Here is a 22,820-nt window from a genome sequence, read left to right as displayed (position 1 = left end):
TACTTCTGCCATGGCAGCTCAGTAACCTGGACAGCCCATCTCTTCTTCCAGAGCAAGCCTGGAAGCAGAAGAGGTGGAGGAGGCAAGGGCTTCATCTCATCATGCTTCCCTCTCCATCACTTCTGCTTCCTGGAGCCACTATCTTTCCTTCCAGAGCAGGGAGTCAGGTCCAGGGGGATCCCCCTAGGGTCTGCCCAGGTTACCAAGCCACCGTCTTTCCTTCTAGAGTTGGGACCAGGGTTCAGGGAGTTCCAGCACTTCCAGGTGAAAAACTGGTAACAACCAAATAATAGCTTGTGCAAAACCCAGGACATTTTCAGTAAAAAATAAATAAATAAATAAAAACAGTAAAATCTTAAAACAAAGGTCCTTAGACATAGACTACAGAAGAAATACCAGGCCACCTCCATTGGCTCTGAATGGAGGCAGTAGTGAGGGGACCAGAACTGTGTAATGCAGCACACTTGCATCAAGAGAAAGAGCATCCTCACTCAGCTAACTCAGCCCTGTCATTCATGTAGCCAGACTTCCATCACCTAGATTCCTGGAGCTGGGAAATGAGGATCCAAGGATGGAGCTACAGAGCTTGCAAATCTTGTAAGGGCAAAGATACCCAGCCAGTTAATCACTGTCTTTGCGTTACTGAATTTTGTACAGAAAACTGAAAGTGTTGAACAGTTTTATTATCAAGTGTGCCAGCAAATATGGGAACAAATTGGAAGGGGCAGGGAGGTAGCAGAGAGAGAATTCAGTGAGTCAACCTGAGGCCTTACTGGCGATGGATGGGACACCCGTGACCTTGGCAATATACCCAGTGATAGCATGGAATCTAGTGCACATGACAAAGTCAGTGTTTAACGCTAGAAGGAACCACCAAACCATCTAGTCTGATCTCCTGCATATCACAAGCCACCAACTCCACCCAGCACCCACATATTAAACCCAACAACCCAAATTAGACCAAAGAATTACAGTTCACAGGAAACTAAACTAATATGTCTGTCTAGTTATGTCTGTCAGCTTAGAAAGCACCAGCCACAAGAGTGATTGGCCAGAGCTCAGTATTTCCCTACTTACTGACCACATCTGCTTTCTGCTGAGCATGTATTGAAGGCATACCTGTGAGGTGGAGAACTCTCATCCCCATATGGGAGGTCTCTGCCTCACAGAGGTCAAAAGTCACAATCCTCGCTTACATTAGCACACTATTCTAATGCTTTTCTTATCATCCAGTTACCTACAACTGTTCTCCCACAGAGGATAGTTAGCACAGACGGGAATGTGGCATCCTCCCATATTGGACTATGAGCATCTACTATTTCTCAAGGTCCACCTCCCTCTTTTGGCTTTTAAATATCAACTTTGGGCTTTTATGAGTTCTTTAAGTGTCATTCCTAGCCTAAGTTGTGCTGTGCCCAATGCCCACTCAAGACTGCATATGTCTATCTGCTGATATTTCAGCCTTTGCATTCATGAAGGGGCACAGTGCAAAAGAAGACAGTCCCACACTTATCATGAAATATGGTAAGTATATGAATAAAATCTCAGGACTGGCTGACTTCTTCTCTCCTTTCTGTCTGCACTTGTGAAGCTGGGCAAGTTACATATCTTTTAGCTCATCCTGCTCATGAGGTATGTATGTGCTGAATTTCTTTTGCCTGACTGCCAATGCAGTGCTGCCTGCTGCCCATCTTCTAGCCACTTCCAGTCACATACTTCTGTCACTGTTGTGCCATCCTTAATCTGGGTACCCCCTGCATCTTTGTCACTATTCTCATGAAGGAGACACTTGTAATTTATAAAAATAGAACAATGCTCACTTCTCTTGCACTTTGCCTTTTCTTGTGTCTTCTCACTCCCCTGCCCATCACCCCTCAGCTTTTAGCCTTTTTAGTTCCAGATTTAAGTTTCTCCTAAGATTCCTGAATATCTTCCTAATAATGGCGTTCCCAGAGACCTGATCATCATTTGAATATTAAGATAGTCACACTTCCCTAATGCCTGCTTTCACTGGTGTAGCCTTGTTACATTTTACCTGTAATATAAGGAGACACCTGAGTGTTATAACCCTGAACTGTCATAAGGTGGCAGCTGTCCCCTGTCTCTGCCTCATCTACTATAAATCTCTCTCCAGATCTGATTTGGAAATCTCTCCCACCCCAATCCCTTTCCTACTCTTCTTAATTTCTCTGTCCTGTTTGCCATTCATTTCTGTAAGAGTTTTGGATGCAATATGTATGAACATCAGTTGCATTTTTAAAGACCATTACTGTTGTGCTTAATCATGCTGATGTGTGTTCACCTGCCCTTTAAAGCTAAATAGCTACTACTCAGGGTTAGAAATGGGCAGTAGGAGGGCTATAATGTAAGTAAGCATCTTAAATCCAGAGACCTGGGATATGAACGGGTGTGGTGGCAACTCCGGCATTATGCAATATCAAATCAAGCAGAGCTGCATTAAAACCCAGCAGCTGCCTTTCATCTTTTACTGGAAGTTGCCTGCTTTACCAGATGCCAAAACACAACTGATTTCATCACAGTAGCAAGATTAAAAATGCAAATGAATCATCATAAGACTATGCAAAATATTTTCAATAAATGATGAAACTACTCAAAATTTCCATATTTTGTAACAATTTCAATGATTTTTTGCTTTAAAATACAGTAGGCCCATTCTGAGTTAAGCTTGACTTTGAAATTCAAGGTTCCAAATTTGGCTGATTATGTTTCAGATGTGAAAATACATTAAGCTGGGGGGGGGGGGGGTTGGAGGAAGGGGAGAAACAAACTTCATAGATCAGAATTGCCTGAAATAATGAGTGAAAACTGTTTGAAATGTATTTTCAATATTTTTCACCATTTAGCACAGCCTTAACCACTATTTGAAAAACTTTAATGACATTTCAAAAGTTTGATTTTTTTTAAGTTTATGCTGCTTTTAAAAAAACTGCATACAGTTTTCATGAAAACTTTTGGCAACAATATTTAATCTACATATTGATCATTTTTGAGCAGCTCTATAAATTAGTACTAGTGAAGACTCCTTGCTTCTTGAACAGGAATCAGTGGGCAGGACTGCCTTGCATGCCCTCCACGCAGGGCTACAGCCCCTTCCCTGTACAATTGCCAGAGCTGATTGAAAGCAGGGAAACAGGCTACATCACCCTCTACTCACGCACATCCACTTACCATCAGTAAACAGACAAGAAGGATTTTAATATAGCTTTCAGATTCCTTTGTTAAAGATTCAAGTCAGGAAATGAAAAATATCAAACTTCTCATAGTAGTGTTGACTTAAATCTGGTGTACACACAAAATTGCACTGGTTTAACTAAAGATGTGATGTTAAACCATTTTAGTTAAAACTTGTCAACTTTATGTGTGAGCACCCACATTTTCAGTTTGTTATGTATTGCAGAGTTCTGTATTGACAAAGCATAACTGCCTCAGAGAAACGGTCACTGGAAAAACTAGGTTTCAGCAGGTGGGGAGGCGTGGGATGGAGCTGTTGGAAAGTGAGAAGGTGTGGTAGGCAGTTTGGAACTGTGAAATAAACTCTTTAGTTTGATGTTTCTGCTTAACATGGTCAATATTAACAATGCTATCATTAGTATTACTATTGTTAATATTATTAATAATGACATTTAAAAGTCATCTATATATTTCAGAGTTAGCACCTCATCACCTACTTGAGATGACCAGAGCAGTTCACACTTCTCAGAGCTATCATTTCAGGCTGTCTGAAGACTCAGGGCTCGTCTACACATATAGTTGTTCCTGATTAACTTCACGTGTAAACACTCTTATTCCAGATTATGAGAGTCACACATTAGGAATTGAGCAAATCATTGGGTTTTCAGTTCAGTTGCCAAATTTGGGGGGGGACCGCTAGGAAAACAGTCTGATTTTTTTTTGTTTTTTTGTTTTTGTTTTTGTTGTTTTCTTGCCACAGCAAGAAACAGAAATTTTTTGTTTTGGATAGAAACAAAAAATACACTACACAAATACAAAACAAAACAAAAAACCCAAAATGAAACTACGTTTTATCTCCTCTTTCATTTTGTTTAGTTTTCATGGTGGGTTTTGATCCAAATAAATGTTTTTCAGTTTCTCATTTTGTTTGGGGGTTTTTTCACACTTTAAAAAAATATGTACAGTTAAATTCCTAAATGAAAGGTAATAGGTAGAATCCTCAAGTTTTTAAGAGCCACCTCTCTAGTTATCAATATACAGTGCAGGCAAATGTTTTACTTGTCACAGATCTAGCAAGTGCTCTAATAAGTCTACAAACGGCTAGAAAGTTTAATTATTGTTTCACAGGTATATCTGCAGGCCAAGAAAGGAAATACAAGAGAAGAGGGTATTTCTTGTTGGGTCTGTAACTACTATTTGCCAAATACTTCTTCTCTCACTTCATTTCAGATCTTTCCACAGCAGATATTACTTTGCTGATTGCTAAACTGATTTCTGCTGTAGCTTCCCATGTTAATATTAATTTCACAGGAGGAGAAGTTCTTTATCAAGAATCTGTGTGTCTCTTCCTCAGTTTGCCTCTTGGTCTTTTCCCATTCCATGCTTTCTTTGGGAGCCTATTATCCATGGGAAGGTGCAGATGTGCTTCCGTAGAGATTGCTTCGAATTGTTTGAGCAATCTCTTTGTGCATGATTTTATCTTGCCATTTTATGTGCGTAACAGCTTGAAGCAGCCATTTGTGAAATATTTTCCAGTTCTTCAATGTGCAGGTGCTAACTTGCCTGTATTTTGTAAAGAAAGGCAAGAATGACTATAGCATGACAAACATAGACCTTGGTAATGTTTTGAGTGATATTCTGCTGTGTCTAACCCAGATGGTACAATTTTCAGAATGAAAAATAGGTCATGAGAAATTCCAAAATTTTTGGGGAAAAATTCTGTTTTAGAACAAAAAGGAAAAGTTTTGAAATTTCCTGTGGCAAGAAATTTAAAAAAAAAATCATTTTGAAATAATCAAAAGGAAATTCCCTCTGAGAGCCCAAGCTCCAAGGTTCCTGGCTCAGCAGTGGCTCCCAGGGCTTCCACATTCCCAACTCGACATTCCAAGACCAGCAGGGACCACTATGACCAATGATAGAACTTCCTGAATAGAACTTCCCCAAAATAAGTCTTAAAGCACATCTTTTAGAAAAAATCCAATCTTGATTTAAAAATGGCCAGTGATGGCAAATCCATCACAACCCTTGGTGAATTGTTCCAGTGGTTAATTATCCCCATTCAGGTACTTCTAGAGTCTAGACTAATCAAGTCACTCTTTAACCTTCTCTTTGTTAAGCTAAATAGATTTAGCTCTTTGAGTCTATCACTACAAGGCATGTTTTCTAATTCTTTAATCATTCATGTGGCTCTTCTCTGAACCCTGTCCAGTTTTTTTCAACATCGCCTTTGAATTGTGGGCACCAGAACACAATATTCCAGAAGTGGTCACACCAATGCCAAATACAGAAGTCAAATAACTTCTCTACTCCCACTCGATATTCACTTGTTTAGGCATCCAAGGATCACATTAGTCTTTTTAGCCACAGCATCACACTCAGAGCTTATGTTCAGCTGATTATCCTCCGCGACTCCCAAATCTTTTTCAGAGTCATTGCTTCCCAAGGTGGAGTCCCCCATTCTGTAAATATGGCCTACATTCTTTCTTCCTAGATGTATACATTTAGTCATTTAAAAAGTGTATTGTTTGCTTGTGACTGGCTTACCAAGCAATCCAGATGCTCTGTAGCAGTGACTTGTCTGCTTCATTGTTTACCACTCCCCCAATTTTTGTGTCATTTGCAAACGTTATCAGTGATGGTTTCATGTTTTCTTTCAGGTCATTAATAAAAATGTCAAATAGAGTAGGGCCAAGAACAGATCCCTGCAGGAACCCACTAGAAACACACCCATCCAATGACAATTCCCTTTACAATTACATTTTAAGATGTATCAGTTAGCCAACTTTCAATCCATTTAATGTGTGGCATGTTAATTTTATATCTTTTTTTTAAATCAAAATGTCATGTAGTACCAATTCAAATGCCTTCCAGAAGTCTAAGTATATTACATCAACATTACTGCCTTCATCAGACAAACTGTAATCTCATCAAAAATAATATTAAGTTAGTTTGACAGAATCTGTTATGCATAAACCTATATTGACTGGCATTCATTACATTACCCTCTTTTAATTCTTGATTAATCGAGTCCTGTATCAGCCATTCCATTATCTTCCCCAGGATCAATGTCATACTGTCATGCCTATGATTACCCAAGTCATCTCATTTACTGTGTTTAAATATTAGCACAACATGAGCTTCTTCCAGTATCCTGGAACTTTCCCAGTGTCCCAAGGATTATTGAAAAATCAACATTTATGGTGCAGTGAGCTCCTCAGCCACCTCTTCTAAAATTCTTGGCTTCAAGTTACCTGGGCCTGCTGATTTTAAAGCGTCTAACTTTAGTAGCTGCTGTTTAACATCCTCCCAATGTACTAATGGAACAGAAAGAGTGTTATCATCATCATCATGATATAAGGCTGGAAGGCCTGGAACTCCTAGAGCCTCTGACCCTGGAGTAGACCACATGGCCACTTGTCATGGACTCTGGAAGCCCTGAGGTCCCAAATCAAAGGCAGTCTACCTGGCAGGCTGCCGAGGAGCCAGGCAGGTGAGCTGGCAGGAAATCAGGAGGGTTTCAAAACCTGCCTATGTTCCATTGAAAGAGTCATTGAAATCTGCACATTCCTGCAAAAGATTTTGATTTCAGTGAATCAGCATTTTCAGATGAAAAAAATGTTCCATTGGAAAGTTTCTGACCAGCTCTAAAAACAGGTCTTATATAAGTGTACCTTGACCAATGAGGCACTTATATTCCCTGGTTATGAGGCACATCAATTTTTGAGCACCAGAGGCAAAGTCATTGCCTCTCTGTCCACAGTACTCCCTATTACACTTTGTCTGACATCAATTATACAAAGTTAAAATAAAATATGAATTTACATAGTTACATCCTTCTGAAAATGCTCAAGAAGCAGATCGGACGAGAGAGAATACACATTAATATCTACCACAAATCTGAACAGCTGAAGCCCTGAATCTCAGCATGCAGCTCCATACACAAGCTGACTGTTTGAAAAACAGCAAATCAGAGATGTACAGGCAAGCTACACTGCAGCAAGACTGACTGGATAGTTAATATATTTAGCTCAGCTTCTGCTAACTGTTGAACCAGTTCCCAAGTATACAACACTAAGTATATGTATGGGAGACAGGCTTTGTCATGGAGCTGTATTACCCCTTACACAATCAGATCTGCAAATAGGAGGCAATAAGCAAGTACAGTCACCAGGCACAAAAGTCAGGAGGCAGTTCTATGAAAGGGCAGTTGTCACCCAGCAAGGCACTGGTCGGAAACCAATTGTCTAATGTTCCTACAACTTTCTCACTAACATAACAGCAGGGTACATTCTTGCCATGCAGTGAGGCACTCACAAAACATGCCACTTAGCACAGAGTTCTACAGGATGAGAGAGCATTAGCACAGGAGGCCTGTGTCAGCAACCGGTGCATAAATGTGTGCCTATTCAGTGCCTATTACACACACACACAAACACATACCCTTGCTAGTATGTCAACCTGGAATTACCATGCTAACATCACCAACAAGTACATGGACTCCACAGAAGACAAAGAGATGACCAGTGGAAAGGAATAGTCACAGTAGTTGGGCCTAGAACTTTGGCACCTAAGCCACCTTATTACCAAAGAGAGGTTTCCACTTGTGAGTCACAAGCAAAGCTAAGTGTCCCCAAACAGCTTGGACTTAGGCGCCTATGTCCGCAAGAGGGGCTCAGCTTAGGACACAGCCCTCTCACTGGTGTCTCTCATTGACTAGTTTACGTGGCTTCCCTACTAGTGTGCTGAGTTTTGTGGATCACACTCTAAGGTGCCTAAGTCATTTCTTGTGAAAATGAGAGAGGCACATGCCTCACGCCACACAAAGTGGTGGCGGTGCCAATGTTCATCTTGTAACTTTTAGTTCAGTGTCTAGAGCACTCGCTTGTGATATGGAAGACCTTGGTTCAATTCCCTCCGCAGCCTGTTGGGGAGAAAGGAATTCACAAAAGCCAACTTTCCAAAGTGCTGGAGGGTGCTTGACCCCCAGCTCTGCCCCAGGCCCCACCCCCACTCCACCCCTTCCCCCAAGGTCCCACCCCCACCATGCCTTTCCCGCTCCTGCTCCACCCTCACCCCGCCTCTTCCCACCCCTGCCCCTCCCCTGCATCTTCCCACCCCCACTCCACCTCTTCTCACCCCGTTCCACCTCCTCCCCCAAGCACGGTGTGTCCTCACTCCTCCCCCTCCCCCCCCAGATCCTTCTGCACACCGCAAAATAGCTGATTGCAGTGGGGGGAGATGCTCAGGGAGGAAGGGGAAGGTGCTGATTGGCAGGGCCCACGGGCAGGCAGGAGGTGCTGGCGGGAGTGAGGGGTTCTGATAGGGGGACTGCCAGTGAGTGTTGAGCACCCACCGTTTTTTCCCCTGTGGACGCTCCAGCCCCACAGCAGTGCTCTAATCGCTGGGCTGTGGGATATTCTGATTTGGGGGTGGAGGGGCTCCCTGAATCGCTGTGGATAAATAGTGAAAGACAGATTGGCTCCCAGAGGTTGTAGTTCAGGTGTCTCATGGCCCCTTTCGCCTTTACGGGCCAGGTTCCTCAGCCAGACTGCATCTCCCATGATGCACCACAGCAGCTCAGTAGGAGGGTAAACCACAGTGCCGCATGGGAGCTGTAGCCTGGCAGGAAGCCTGGCCAATAGAGTAGAATGGAGGCATGAGGCACTGCAGTGGCATTTCTCAGTTGAAATTTGCAGTTTTAAGCCAAAAGTTTTCAGCTTTCGAGTTTGTGCCAAAAAGTCAAAATATTCTGTGGGGACAAAAAGGCCATCTTCTGACCAGCTCCACTTCCAAGTGAAATTTGGGGCTACCAAAGAACAGAAGCTCATCAGCACTGCTATAAACCAAACCAGCTGACTGGCAGTGAGAGCTCTAAGACCTCCAGGTTTGGTGAGGCTTCCTCCTCCATAAGATTAAAATAAATAATTAATTGATGTGTTGAGTTGGGCTGAATTTATCCAAAGATCTTGTGCATGAACTAATCAGCTCTGATGGTCCACAGGAGTTGAATATGGATTTTAAAACCTCAAAAAACTACAAACCCAAATATAGCTGGAAGCAAATGCACTTTGTTTCTCTCAGTGAGCCTTGGAAGAGCTATTTAGGAGGAAATGGGAGGACAGGAGAGGTCACATCATTACTGAAGCATATAATTAAATAGTAGCAGATTATAATCAGGCTTCCATTGTCATCACTGGAGGCAGCACCACACGGTAGCTAGTGCTGAGTGATCTGGAGGTAAAAGTCACATCACTCATGGATGCCAATCTGGTGATGTGATCAGAGAAGCTTGGAAATGTATTGGGACTGATTTTCATTTACACCAACGCCCTTTCCACCATTATGACAGCATAAAGTGGCCTTAGTGTGCCTGAGAAGTCAACCCAAAGTCAGTAGGTGCTAATCATGCAATGAGCCAAAATTTGCACTTACACCCCATACCACACCTAGTCAGGTCACAATTTGGACCTTGGTTAATTAGCCCATCAGTTTAATTGGAGATACTCAGAGTTCATTCACTCTGGGCTAAAAGCACAGAATTTAGTGGATTATAAGAGCTGTTCATTCGGATTGAAATATATTTATTTGGATGTATTTTCAAGATGTTCTTTGGTATCCAGAGCTAACACATCAAATTTTGGATCTACTGCATCCACCAAGATGTTGAGAGCAGCCAGAGGTGCTGGAAGGACTGCAAGAGGGGGGAGATTGGCCCAGCCAGCCCTTTATGGTGGGCGAGACAGCCAGGCTAAATTTGAGTGAGTGGCAGGGCAAGCTGGTGCATGGGGTCACTATGCCACACAAATTTGGCCAGGCCACCCCTCCATCATGAGGGAGGAATGGCCAGGCGAAGGGAAAGGGCTCCATTATGCCACCTGGTTCCAGTCACAGGTTACAAAATGGCTTCTAAAATACATAGGAGACAATTGTTAACAGGCCTACTTGAGGCCTTCTAATGACCCACATATCTATTTCTCCCCTTCCCGCCACCACCCCCACCTCAGACTCTTATTTCTGAGTGTTCCTTGGATGTTTCCTTTAGGATTTCCCTCTACCAGCTCAACCTCAGCATATCTAAGCAGTCACTGGTTTGGGATAACACACATGAGATGCTTTGCAAGTTAGCAAACCATCAAAGTTCAGTTTCAAAGGCTTGTGCCCTTCCCTTTCTTCCTTCTTGACCATGAGACAGGCTGTGGAATGCTCAGGGTGAACTCCTGTCCCACTTCAAGTTAATGGCAAATATTCCATTCACTCTAATGGGACCAAGATTTCATACTTGTCTACGGGCAATGCTGGCATCTAGCCAACATTGGCTCTTCTCTGTTAGTGTCACCACAATGCCTTGTAATGCTGCTTCCCACTATTAGGGTAGTGCTATTGCAGATCAGGGACAGTAACCAGAATGGACTAAGATGTACTGGGGGCTTTTTCACATGCATGTCTTACTTCACCATTTCCCTTCCTTCGTAGCAGAGTTACTTCTGGCCACAGGGTGGCGAGAAGAATTTGCTGTTGTGGTAGAGAGGTAGAGGCTGACATTTTTAAAGCATATTAAAAACAAGGTGTGTAATAATAAAACTCAGGATTTGGCTGGTATAAGAGCTGGTTAAAAATCAGCCGCCCTGTCTTGTTCTTACTGAAGCCATTGGCAGTACTGCTATTGGGAGTTTTGGTATGGACTTCAACAGGAGCAAAGTTAGCTTTAGTTAATAAAAAAGCTTATCATAAATTAAGCCTGTCACATTAAAAAAAACCCTCAGGATTGGACTAAGAAGAAGTCTATAAGAGCTCAGGCATTAGCAAAGGTAACACAAAGAGGCAAGTGTGATTTCTTTTTAAAAGTCATCTTTGACTCCTAAAATGAAAATCTTTTTCTCAGGAAAAAGGGTTGCTAAATACATAAAAGATTATGTGAACGAGACTGCTCATATGTTTCATTGGTAGCTTTTCAAAGGGCCCATCGTCAGGTGAAGGTTTCCTTCCATGAACTAAGACAGTGATTGGGTGAGAAGTCCCAGCTGAAGTTCCCAGTACTAGCAGAAGTATAGCTGTTGCCTCCAGTAACTCCATGCCTCAATCAGAAACAACCAAAATGAAATTAGCTTAAAGGAGAACATCCCACACTCGCTAGCTGAATGACTTGGCTGCATTTTAATGCAAATAAAAATAAGATTACATGTACACTATGCAAACTCCCCGGGAGTAATCATGCCTTATTGCAAAAAGAAAGTCTTCCCATACCCCAGTTAAACTCTCATGTGTGGGGAGGTCTGCGTTGGGATTCTGAACGAAACTACCTAAAACGTTAACCCATAGGAAACAAGCTTGTAATCATCAGAAACTGTGGACCACATTCTTCTTTCTGATCAGCCCCTTTGTGCCACTCAGGTAGCACAAGGGAGCTGAAATCTCTCTGTAACTGGCCAACAGAGAATTTCCTTAGTGGAGGAGAATTCTTAACTGGTGCCAAGCACTCCTGCACTAATATCTTTCAGTATAAAGGAGTCTGAGGAGAGGGAAGAGCTATTCTCCATTCCACTGAACGTGAGCTGGCATATGGCTCCTTATCAAACAGCTTTGACAGGCCTTTTCTGTTATTTTAAATCTCTCCGAATGGGGGAAATTGTGTGAAATTCAGGTTTCACAAGATGAAATGTCATTGAAAACAAAGGAAGCTCAGGGGAGTATACTGGCTGGCAAAGTATCATGAGTGCAAACTAAGTTTGAATCTCCAAACTCCAATAATTTATTTTAACATGGGGTCCACATCAGATCAAGTAGTTTTGAAAAGAAACTGTCATACCCCAGGCAGTTTTTGTAGGAACAGCACATATGCTTATGAATGTCTTGGCACTGTCACAGAGCTGTGCCTTGTAAATCAAAAGTAGCTGATGGAAATTGTACAGGTGTCAATGAACCAGTTTGTAAGATCTACAGAACATTTAAGGTGGCAATTATCTCAGAGCAAAGTACAGTGTCCCATCTCCGCCCGTTAGTGTCGCAGTCACAGATCGGCTACATGCCATTGTAGGCAGTCCCATCATACCATCTCCTCCAAAAACTTAACAAGCTCAGTCTTGAAACAATTTAGGTTTTTTGTCCCCACTGCTCCCCTTGGGAGGCTGTTCCAGAACTTCACCCCTCAGATGGTTAGAAACCATCATCTAATTTCAAGCCTAAATTTGTTGATGGCCGGTTTATATCCATGTGTTCTTGTGTCCACACTCGTGTTTAACTTAAATAATTCCTCTCCCTCCCTGGTATATATCCATCTGATGTATGTATAGAGAGCAATCGTATCTCCCCTCAGCCTTCGTTTGGTTAGGCTAAACAAGCCAAGCTCTTTGCATCTCCTCTATAAGGTAGGTTTTCCATTCCCCTGATCATTCTAATAGCCCTTCTCTGTACTTTTCATACTGGAAGTGTGTAAAGGTGGTATAAAGCCAACTTTGCAATGCCCTCTTGAGACGTGTTGTGTAATCCTGTGGCTCAGGCAACACTCTCTGTATTAGACTCAATAGATTAAAGGGAAACTTTTGAATAATAATCTATATTGAAATATATGTATTTTCTAAATGTAGATACTTTTATTTTAATTACACACACACAGAAACTTCTTCGAGTGCTGTTTGAAAATGACCTCCCTTCCCTGTACAGCTCAGCCTTGTCCGTCCTCTCTGTGCCAGATTCTTTTCTTGAGTTGGCCAGTCCCATCCTCCAAACACATGCAGCTCTTGTGGGTTATCCCTCTCCCCTACACCATGTAGCCACTGAGCAATTCCCACCTCGCTCCTGCTTCCAGCTATTCCCACAACCCTTCAGAAATACTTTCCTTTATTTATTTTGCCTGGAAAATCCAGTTAATTTTTCAAAACAAATTCTAGTAAATATTTTACAGAAAAATAAGCTGTTTCTCAATGGGCCAAATTGCAGTCTGTGTTCTCCTGCACAAAGAGGACTGTAGGAGCATCAGTTGTAAGTAAAAAGGGTTATGCAGATGCATACAGAGGAAAGAAGGCAACATAGTGTACTCCTGTGTTACCTTGTAGAGCTACTGGCATCCACCCAGCATCAGCAATTCCTCTTTCATGGATCCTGGAGCATTGGGTCAGAGTGGGAGACTAGCCACTGAGGAGCAAAATGCTGCATATATAGTTTGCAAAAAGAAAAGGAGTACTTGTGGCACCTTAGAGACTAACCAATTTATTTGAGCATGAGCTTTCGTGAGCTACAGCTCACTTCATCGGAAACCTGTCATATATAGTTTGACGCTAGTGTAGTTCAGATAATCTGCAGTGCATGTACACACACACACACGGCATTCAGTTATACTCATTACTTTCGGAGCTACAAGGAACCTCTAAGGAACAACTGAGATACACTGCTCCACCTTTTGCAGATTTCTTATTCTAATTATTTTTACAGAGACCAAGCTGCAAGGGAATTCTTCTGTCTGTAGCACAATGACAAAAAATGCCAGAATGAATGCTGAAGTGTGCATACTTATATAATATACACACGTGCATATGCATTTGTGACTATGGTGTCTATATATGTACTGGCTGCGGTTTTCAAAGCAGTACAGTAAAACTAATAGAAGATGTGTGGCTGAATCCCCTGCACTGCTTTGAAAATCTGAATCTGTATTTGCGTATGTGTATTGAAAGCGAAGAGGCAGAGACGGTGAGAAAAATTAACGTACGCCTGGGAAGACCGCAGAATAAAAAAATTAAAGTTACAAAGTTGTTTTGAATCAAATATTTCTGCTTTTGGTCACTGGTTTTATTTTTAGTTAAACAACTGAACACTTCAGTAACTTCAACTGAAGAAATAAATAGGCAAAGCGTATTTGTGCATGCATGAAAACTCCCAAATTTAAAAGTTGTCAGCAAAAAAAAAAAAAAAAAAGTTTTCAGTTTTTGATTAAAAGGCAAAATTTTCCATGAAAAGCAGATATTTTCTGTGGACAATGTGACAATTGCAATCCCGATTTTCCATTGCCAAACAGCTTCAGCAAAAAATTGGTTATTCCTTATCTACCTGTTTTAAAAATGTTCAGGCTTTCAGTGTAGAGAGGAAGGATGGTCCCATGGTTAGGGCAGTAGTCTAGGATACGGGAGTTCTGGTCTCTGCTCCACAGACTTCCTGTGTGGCCTTGGCAAGTCACATAGCCTTTCTGTGCCTCAGTTTCCATTTTATAAATGGGAATAAGAGCACTTCCCTACCTCCCAAGGGTGTTCTGAGGACAAATACGCTGAAAATTGGGGGGTGCTCAGATACTACAGTAGTGGGAGCCATATAAAAACCTGAGACAGTCAGGAAGCAGAAACAATTTCACATGACAGGTGACCACAACACCAAAAATAGCAAAAATGCTAAGAGCCAGATTCTGATACCGCCCATGTTTAGTCCTGTCATAAGGTCGCCATTTCTCAGGTGCCCCTTCATGTCCTCAGGATGGCTCTGCTTCAAGGTCTCTCTTCCGGAGTCCCCAGTAACTCCTAGCAAGCTTTCCAGGTAAATTAACCCCTCAAGGGCTATTTATATAAATTATAAAAGTCTCACAATCATAATCCAGAATTCCCTAGCACCCTCCATCTTCCAAGTCCCAACAGTTCATCAACACACATATATGGCTCTGGCATCTCTCACTCCATTTAGATGTTCATATAGGCCCCCAGTGTCTCTCACCACACCTCACTTGTATGACTCTGATGTCTTTCACCACTTGTCAATTCCCTGATATCGCAGGGTCTTGGGCATTGGTGCACCTCGGCGCCTTCTATTCTCTGCCTGTGGCACATAATAGTTTGGTCTAATTTCACTTGTTGGGTTTGATGTATGGGTGTTGGGTGGTGCTGGTGGCCTGGGATGTACAAGAGATCAGACTGCATAATCTGGTGACCCATTTCAGCCTTAAATTCTAGAATTCGATAATGGTTGCATGTGCTGTCAGGGCCCTAGTGCCACCCCACAAAAGCAGGCAGAGGTCCCCACACACAACCATCTGCAGATGATGTCCCCAGACATCTGAGGGTGCAAACGCCTAGCTGAGGGATACCGTAGGTGATGCTAATAGTCTCAAAACTCACACAGCTGATCAGCTGTCAGCCCATGAATTATAAACAGGCATAGTGCTAGTCCTATGCTTTTTCAGAGTGAGTACAAGCATCTCCTGGGGGCGAGAGACCTGCAAGTGTCTTGCCCAGGTCCACTCACTCCCCTTTTCCTCCATTCCACTGCATGAGGCACCATGCACGACACCATGCCATTCCCCAGTCCACAAAGTGAAACAAATTAGTGGGCTCAATAGAGGGGTAAATGGATGAAATGTAATGGCCTGTGTTATGCAGGATGTCAGACTAGAGGATCTAATGATCCCTTCCAGCCTTAAAAATCTATTAATTGTAATGAAACCTGAAAGTGCCTTTATTACCTTTCCACTGGCAGGAGCCTGAGTGGTTGCAGCTTCAAGGCTGAGCCTTCCAGTCTGAGTCCAGGGTAAGTGGGACAATCTTCATCATGGCCTGTCAGAAAGCTTTACCAGTGAAATAGGTCAGGAACCTTGTGCTGTGAGTAGGAAGATGGAGACAGGTAGCAAGGACCCAGTCTGGGGAAGAGGAGGCTGGAGTTAGGATTGGATAAATTAGCCTGTCATCTGAAGAGGAGGGGCTAGTCAGCAAAGGCCAGGAAAAGCATAATGTGAAACTGCAGGAAAATGTATGAGTTTATGCATTGTCTGTTGGATTGTTGCCATCTTGGTGGAGGCTGCAGCCTCATGGTACGTGGCATGCAATTTAATGTCCATCACATTCATATTTTGGTTACAATTATCTTTTAATCAGAGTTCTTTGTACACTAGATGCATGCATCAGTATGTGATGTTTGATTATTAGTACCTGCTTTTCTTCAAGCACTTTTGTTGCTTGTGAATAAAACATGAGTGTTTACAGAGGTAGATAAATGATCTTGTGTAGAAAACTCAGATTCATATGTATCATTATAGCTGCTTTTTGATTTTTCAAGTGTGCTCCATCTCCTATTTCATGCTTACACACACATCATTTAATGTACTCACAGGCAGGGTATTGACTCAACTGTTCTTTGCTAAATGCAGTTTAGTTGTGATCACGGTTTAAAACACATTGTTTTGACAGTGTTATGAAAATTAATTGGCACTGCTTTTATTTTACAGAAGTCTCCTCAGCTGTTTCATTGCACATGCTCTGTGTCAGTCTACTGGATCAGCAGCTAGTCAATGGCATATAGGACAGTATAATTATCAAGCTGTCATTTAATTATATACCAGTACACTTAGTAGCTGCATTTGATATTACATGATTGTATAGCAGCTAACCCTCCTGGTGCAGTCCACAGCTTATTGGTATTTTACTCCTTTCCCCTCTTGTGTATATGCATTAAGATATGATCTTGCAGTAAAATGAACACATACTAGTTGTTGCCATAAGATTCCTGCTTCTCTCACTGTGTTGAACAAGAGCTAAGATGAGGTTGATCAAATTTCACTTTGGGCGGATACCTTCAGCACACACCCATATGAACAGGAAAAGAGAGACGCTGTCGGAAGCTGATGGTCTTCTTCAAACATCACAAGACTGGTCTGACTAATAAGCACGGGCGTAATTATAAACTTAAAGGCCACCATCAAACAAAACATTCATAAAAACAACAGGTGAAGGGCAACGTGCTGATGAAACTGTGAGGAAAGTGAATCTCCTTGATGCTCTATGCTACACTGAGTATAGCAATTCATGAAAGAATACACTTGACAGAGCTGTTTTTAAAAGGCTGGATATTATTTAATTCATGTGATAGGGAGAACAAAACTGAAACAAATGAATTTAATCAATAATGTGATATGATCCTCTTACGAATGGCGAGGATTTTATGGATTTTGTTAACATGGATGCCAATGAAACAACAGGAGATTTTATAGCTGAAAAGGTACTAGGCACTCTAAAGAGAACAGTTGCTGAAAATAGACAGATAGATGAGGAGGAGTTACACTGATTGCCCTATGCACACAGCAGTATCTTTGCATTTTCTCCATAACAGTGAAATGGAGCCAGAAAAGTAGACTAGTCAGTGTGTGGGTAAAACTATTTGACAGAGAGTCAATTCACAGAGCAGACATTCCTGACTTAAACCAGAATTACTGAGGTTTTAAAAGATTATTTAAATGCTCGTTTACTGTGCTGTCATTTTTATTATGGCTTTTAAATGTGTATATTATGTATAGTATTTCATAAAATACCATGAACTGTCCTTTACTTAAAACAAATACCTAGGTCATGACTCAATTAACTCTATTTCCTGGGATGGCTACTTAATTGAAATGAATCAGAATCCACCAAAGCATCCCAGGTTAAACATCTATTGGTCTGGCCAAACATTAGAAAGCTTTAGTCACTCCCAAGTTGCAGAAGATAGAGCATTCAGGAGGATTAGAGCAACAAGGTGGGTGAGGTAATATTTTTTTTACTGGACCAACTTCTGTTGGTGAGAGAGACAAGTTTTCAAGCTTACACAGCGCTCTTCTTCAGGTCAGGGAAATGTACTCAGTATCACAGCTAAACACAAGGTGGAACATATTGTTTAGCATCGGTAGTTGACACATATTTCAAGGGATCATTCAAGGTAAAGTAACCTGTTAGCACCTTACCAGTCAGAGGGGGAAAAGTGGCAGCAGGGGGAAGCTGGAGGGGAGAAGGATAGTGAATTATAGATTGTTGTAATAAGCCATAAATCCAGTATCTGTTCAGTCCTTGACATTTACTGTCTAGCAAAGTTATGAATTTAAGCTCCCAGGCTCATCTTTCGAAGGAATTGTGCAGGTTTCCTTTGAGGATGAGGGCTGAGAGATCAGATATGGAATGATCGCTTTGTGAAAAGTGTTCACCACAGGTGATCGGGTATTTTTGTCTTTATAATTTTGCTGTGTGAGCTCATTCAAAAGTATAGTGATTGTCTGGTTTCACCCACAAAGTTGTTATTGGGTCATTTAGTGCACTGGATAGGTACATCACATATTGCGAAAGGTATGTGTAGAACCCATGGATCTTGAAAGAAGTGTTGAGAGGGATGTTGATCATTGTAGCAGTGGAGATATGTCCGCAGGTTTTTCATCTGTTGTTCTGGCAGGGTCTGGTGCTGCTTTGAGCTAGTGTGTCCTGGTCCATGAGGATGATGATCTTGGAGAGATTGGGGGGTTGTTTGAAGGCCAGAAAAGGGGTTTCAGGAAAGATGTCTTTCAGGAGGATGACTGTGCTTGGGATGGGGACTGGGTCTGAGATTGTTTTCTCCTCCTCACCGCTGCATGCAAGGCCTGAAGAATCAAGTTTTCATTATTCTGGATGTTGTAATTAGTCAGTTTCAGCAGCTTGTTGAAATCTTGTGCCTTCAGTGAGACCTCCCTTGTAGAATATGGGGAATAGAAACTGGAGACATCAACTTTGCCCAGTTCTATTTCTGATGCACTGCGTTCCACACCTGGGGAATGAAAAAAACAAAAACAATGGGTTTCACTATTGAGGCCCTGTTATACCCTATGGTATAGATCCATTTAATACACTGTGTCAAGAACAGCCCAGAGGGTGCTGACAGATTTAATTCCCAATCCAGTACTTTGATCTCTGGAACATCAGTCTCAAATCTGAAACCTAAGGTGATGAGTGAGAGAATGAAGGTGACTGCATTGCTGTCAGCACCTCCTACTGTCCATGGAAAGTCATTTATAGGGGCCTTACAGGGGACTGCATGTCTACCACCCCATCTGGAGAGGAAGAGGTTTCAATGACAGTGAGGAAAAAATAAAACGGGACGTAGAGAGCAGGAAGAAGTAGAAAACTGGTATCTCCAGAAATTATCACAAAAAGAAAAATTGTGATTCATCCAATAGTTTTGCAACATAAACAACCACCTCCTCAAACAGCCCACAGTATAAAGGACAAACAGCCTCCTCCCATGTCTGCTTCACCCCATAAGAAAAACCTTCCCAACAATCATCTGAAATCAATTTAAAAGATATGCTTTGCACTGCACTCTGAAGGCTGTTAAACTTGGACTTTGGAAGATGTCAACAAGGAGCACTTTTTCTCCAGACCTCAGTTGTGTGTGTAGAACCCACAGCCAGATCCTAAAGTCCTCAAGGTTTTATAAATGAAACCCTACACCTTGAATTTCTCCCACAGTGCATAGGAAGTGAGTACAATTCACAGATCACAGGTATAATGTGCTCACGTGAGCTCACTCCACCAAGCAGATGGCCCACTACATTTTGTATTTGCTGAAGTTTTTGAGTGGTCTGCAAAAGTATCCCTGAGCACAGCACAGTGCATTAGACTGAGCAGGAAATGACAAAGTCATGGATGATGGTGGCTGATTCCATATCATCAGAGAAAGGCCATGTCATCTTAGCTAACTACAGACACAAAAAATAGTGGTACATACCCACATTCATATGATTAACATATCCTTTTTCAACATGACACCGTTACCACTACTCCCTCATAATCCATGAGTAGATGACGATCCAAAAGTATCCTAAAACTGTGAATCGTTGTGGCCAATAGAAGGAGCCATGGAGATTAGTATAGGAACCAAAATTTTGTTTCAGGGGAAAAATTGTGAAGGCATACAATTGTTTTCTATGTCATCAATTGACACTTAATACCAGTTATACAGCAAGGTGAACAAAAAAAAATTTTCAAATGCTTAATCAAGTCTAATGATTCTGAATTTGCTCTGGTTTCCGAGTGGTAGCCATGTTAGTCGATATCAGCAAAAACAACGAGGAGTACTTGTGGCACCTTAGAGACTAACAAATTTATTTGGGCATAAGCTTTCGTGGGCTAACACCCACTTTATCAGCTCCTTGGATCTATTGCAAACTCTGCTAATCAGTTTCACCTCCTTCTTATCCAGATCCCTGTCGGAGGTAAACCCTGGAAAAACAAGAAAACTGCAGTACCCAAATCTGATGAAAAAAGTTACGTAAAGCTGAGTAACACCAACATATGGAGAGAATACAACCTCAACTGCCTCACCTTTTCCCACAGCTGCCTCAAGTAACTTACATGTTGAACACATGGTTTATACTGAAAGCCTAGCTCTCAGCCATCCAAGACTTAAATAACTTGTGCTGGCATTCCAAATTGTTCAACAAAGGCCTAAAAAACAAATCATGGAATTAAAAAATATTGTAGAGGTGCCTGAACTTATATTAAACTGAATGTTTTCGTTAACCTTAATGGTAAACTTTTGTGGTCTTGATTTATTTACACTAATACTTGGTGAGAGAACACCAAGTTTGAGTCAGACTGAGGTAAATGTGAGACTAAAATAAGGGTGGTTATATGGGACAAATGAGGAGAGCTGGGTGAAATTTTGCAAAGAACCTTTTTTTCAGTGAAAAATTCAGACTATAACACAAATATTTCATGAATTCGCATCAAATTCGCTGAATTGTTCATATTGGGGGGGGGAGTTTTGATATTTTTGAACAGAAACATTTTGATTCAAAACTATTTTTATTTTAAATGTCCTTTATTTTCATTTTTTAAAATTTTAAAATAAAAAAGCTTGAAATTGAAACAAAACATTTCATTTCAGATGAAATATTTCATTCAGCTAGCTTTTTTTAAAAAAAAAAAAACTTTTCAATTTGTCACAAATTTTGAAAAAAATTGGTTTTGGTTGAATCCAAAACCAATTTTTATTTTTGCTTTCTGTGGAATTGCCAGAAAACTGAAAATTTTTGCCCAAACTCTATAAATGAGTGATATTACTGGCTGAAAGTGATCATTTAGAAGTAGTGATGTTGAAAGTAGAAAAAGGGACCCAGCCAAGAGACATGTTTATTAGTATGAAATAAAACACAAAGTTCTAGAGAGTGAGCAGGCTGCTCATGCTGACTGTAATGCAGTGACTGACTGCTGTTTACTTACCAGGTGCTATGTATCTTTGGAAGCTGTCATTCACGAGAGGGAAATAAAGCAGTATGGGAGCACTTGGGTTCTCTGCATCTTCAAACATATAACACTCCTTTAGATTCTTCCTTTCTTCCTCATTCAACACAGGCTTAGGAAATGGGATGCCTTGCTCTGAGAAGTACGTAGAGGCCCGGTCCAGAGGCTAGATCACCGCAGAACAGAACAAACATTAGAACCAACAACAAGACAAAAGTCAGGACAGGATTGTACTGGGATGCCAATAGGAATGCAAGTGACTGGAGACACATGGGTTACATTAAACGGGTTGCTGACAATACATTTCACTTTGTTCCTTGGAGGACTGTCCAAAAATAATCTTACTACACAAAACAGGAAAACGTTTAGTATAGATTGTAAAGACTTCAAAATTATACTATTCATTTAAAGACACTAGTGGCCAAGAGAGTTATAAAACAGGAATTTGACTGGGAACAACACAGCAAGAATTCAAAGGAAAGAATGGTGTTACCAAAGATAATGTCTGCATTCAATTATAGATGGGTCAGGGAGGTGGCCTGCAGATCTGGTTTAGACTCCATTTCAGAGTTTGAGGACAAATCAGAAGTAGGACTCTCAGTCAGAATCTGATTCTAATGCACTGAAATCTAATGAGCTGTTCTCATAAAACAAGTCTGACATTTAAATGGGAATACAAGCAAGCATGTGAAGAATTTCTCCATTCATTAAATCACCCTTGGATAACTCAGGAAGTAAATAAATAAAAAAGACCAAATAAAGTTTTATCAATCACATGTGGACTGAAAATGAACATTCAAACCCTAATGGCTGTCAAAGAGTTGAATTTATTCCTTAAAATACAGGACAGGTTTCTAATGGAAGTGCCATCTCAACCATCACTATCCCTTAGTGCCATGCCACCCAATGCTTTAATTAAATGTGGCGCATAGACCATTGTTCCCAAAACAGGGATGCATGCCACTATCTACAAAGTAGTTCAAATTAGATCAAGATTTTTCCTCCTGGAATCACCTTTCTCTTCTAATGTTTAAAAGTAGGAAATTACTAACATTCGCTAATAAAGACTTACAGACAAATGGCCATTACTGAAGAAAACAAAGGAGAAGCTGACTGCTCTTACCGTTGTCTGTGATCCTCCACTGTAGTTTAAATGCAGGATGACGTCCACTTTCCTCTCTGGTCTCATAAGTGGTGGGTAACTCGTATCAAAGAAGAATGCAGTATCTACCAGCTCCAGATGCTCTGCAGTGTGTCTCAGTTGATTAGGCAAAGAGTCTAGCATAGTGTCTGAAAGGTAAGTATTTCTTATAAACGAACCACTGCAGGAGCAGATCTGCTACCTCTTGAATTTCAAGGGTCAGAGAGAAAAGAGAAATACAGCTTCCTTCCCTCCCAAGGAATGCACAATTTCTTTTGCTTTGTGACAGCTATACCACTATAACTTGTCCGTAGTTCTCAACATTTTTTGCACTTTGACCCCATGTTACAAGAGGGGAGAGTTTCAGGACCCCACCTCCTACCATTTTGGGACCCATTTTTATCTAGGCATAAAGAAAAGAAAAGTTGTTAAAATCTACCTGGAGCTATGGAACTCCCTTTCCCACTCTCCCGAAGGGCCATGACCCTCAGGCTGAG

The 22,820-nt window shown here is 41.4% G+C and overlaps 1 protein-coding gene across 1 annotated transcript in view; it reads right to left on the bottom strand.

Annotated features, from left to right (window-relative positions):
- Nucleotides 1-18,452: 18,452 nt before the first annotated feature.
- The window catches only part of LOC102947735 (cytosolic phospholipase A2 epsilon), a 30,003-nt gene continuing 25,635 nt past the window's right edge, over nt 18,453-22,820 (bottom strand). The window contains exons 17-19 of the mRNA XM_043549387.1: nt 22,306-22,472; nt 21,162-21,348; nt 18,453-18,705 (exon numbers count right to left, since the gene is read on the bottom strand). Coding sequence (XP_043405322.1) covers nt 18,467-18,705; nt 21,162-21,348; nt 22,306-22,472 — 593 coding nt within the window. The 3' untranslated portion in view covers nt 18,453-18,466. The remainder of the gene's footprint in view (nt 18,706-21,161; nt 21,349-22,305; nt 22,473-22,820) is intronic.

This window comes from Chelonia mydas, chromosome 6 (genome assembly GCF_015237465.2).
Source record: "Chelonia mydas isolate rCheMyd1 chromosome 6, rCheMyd1.pri.v2, whole genome shotgun sequence".
NCBI lineage: Eukaryota > Metazoa > Chordata > Testudines > Cheloniidae > Chelonia > Chelonia mydas.
This window is presented reverse-complemented; position numbering and strand designations above follow the sequence as displayed.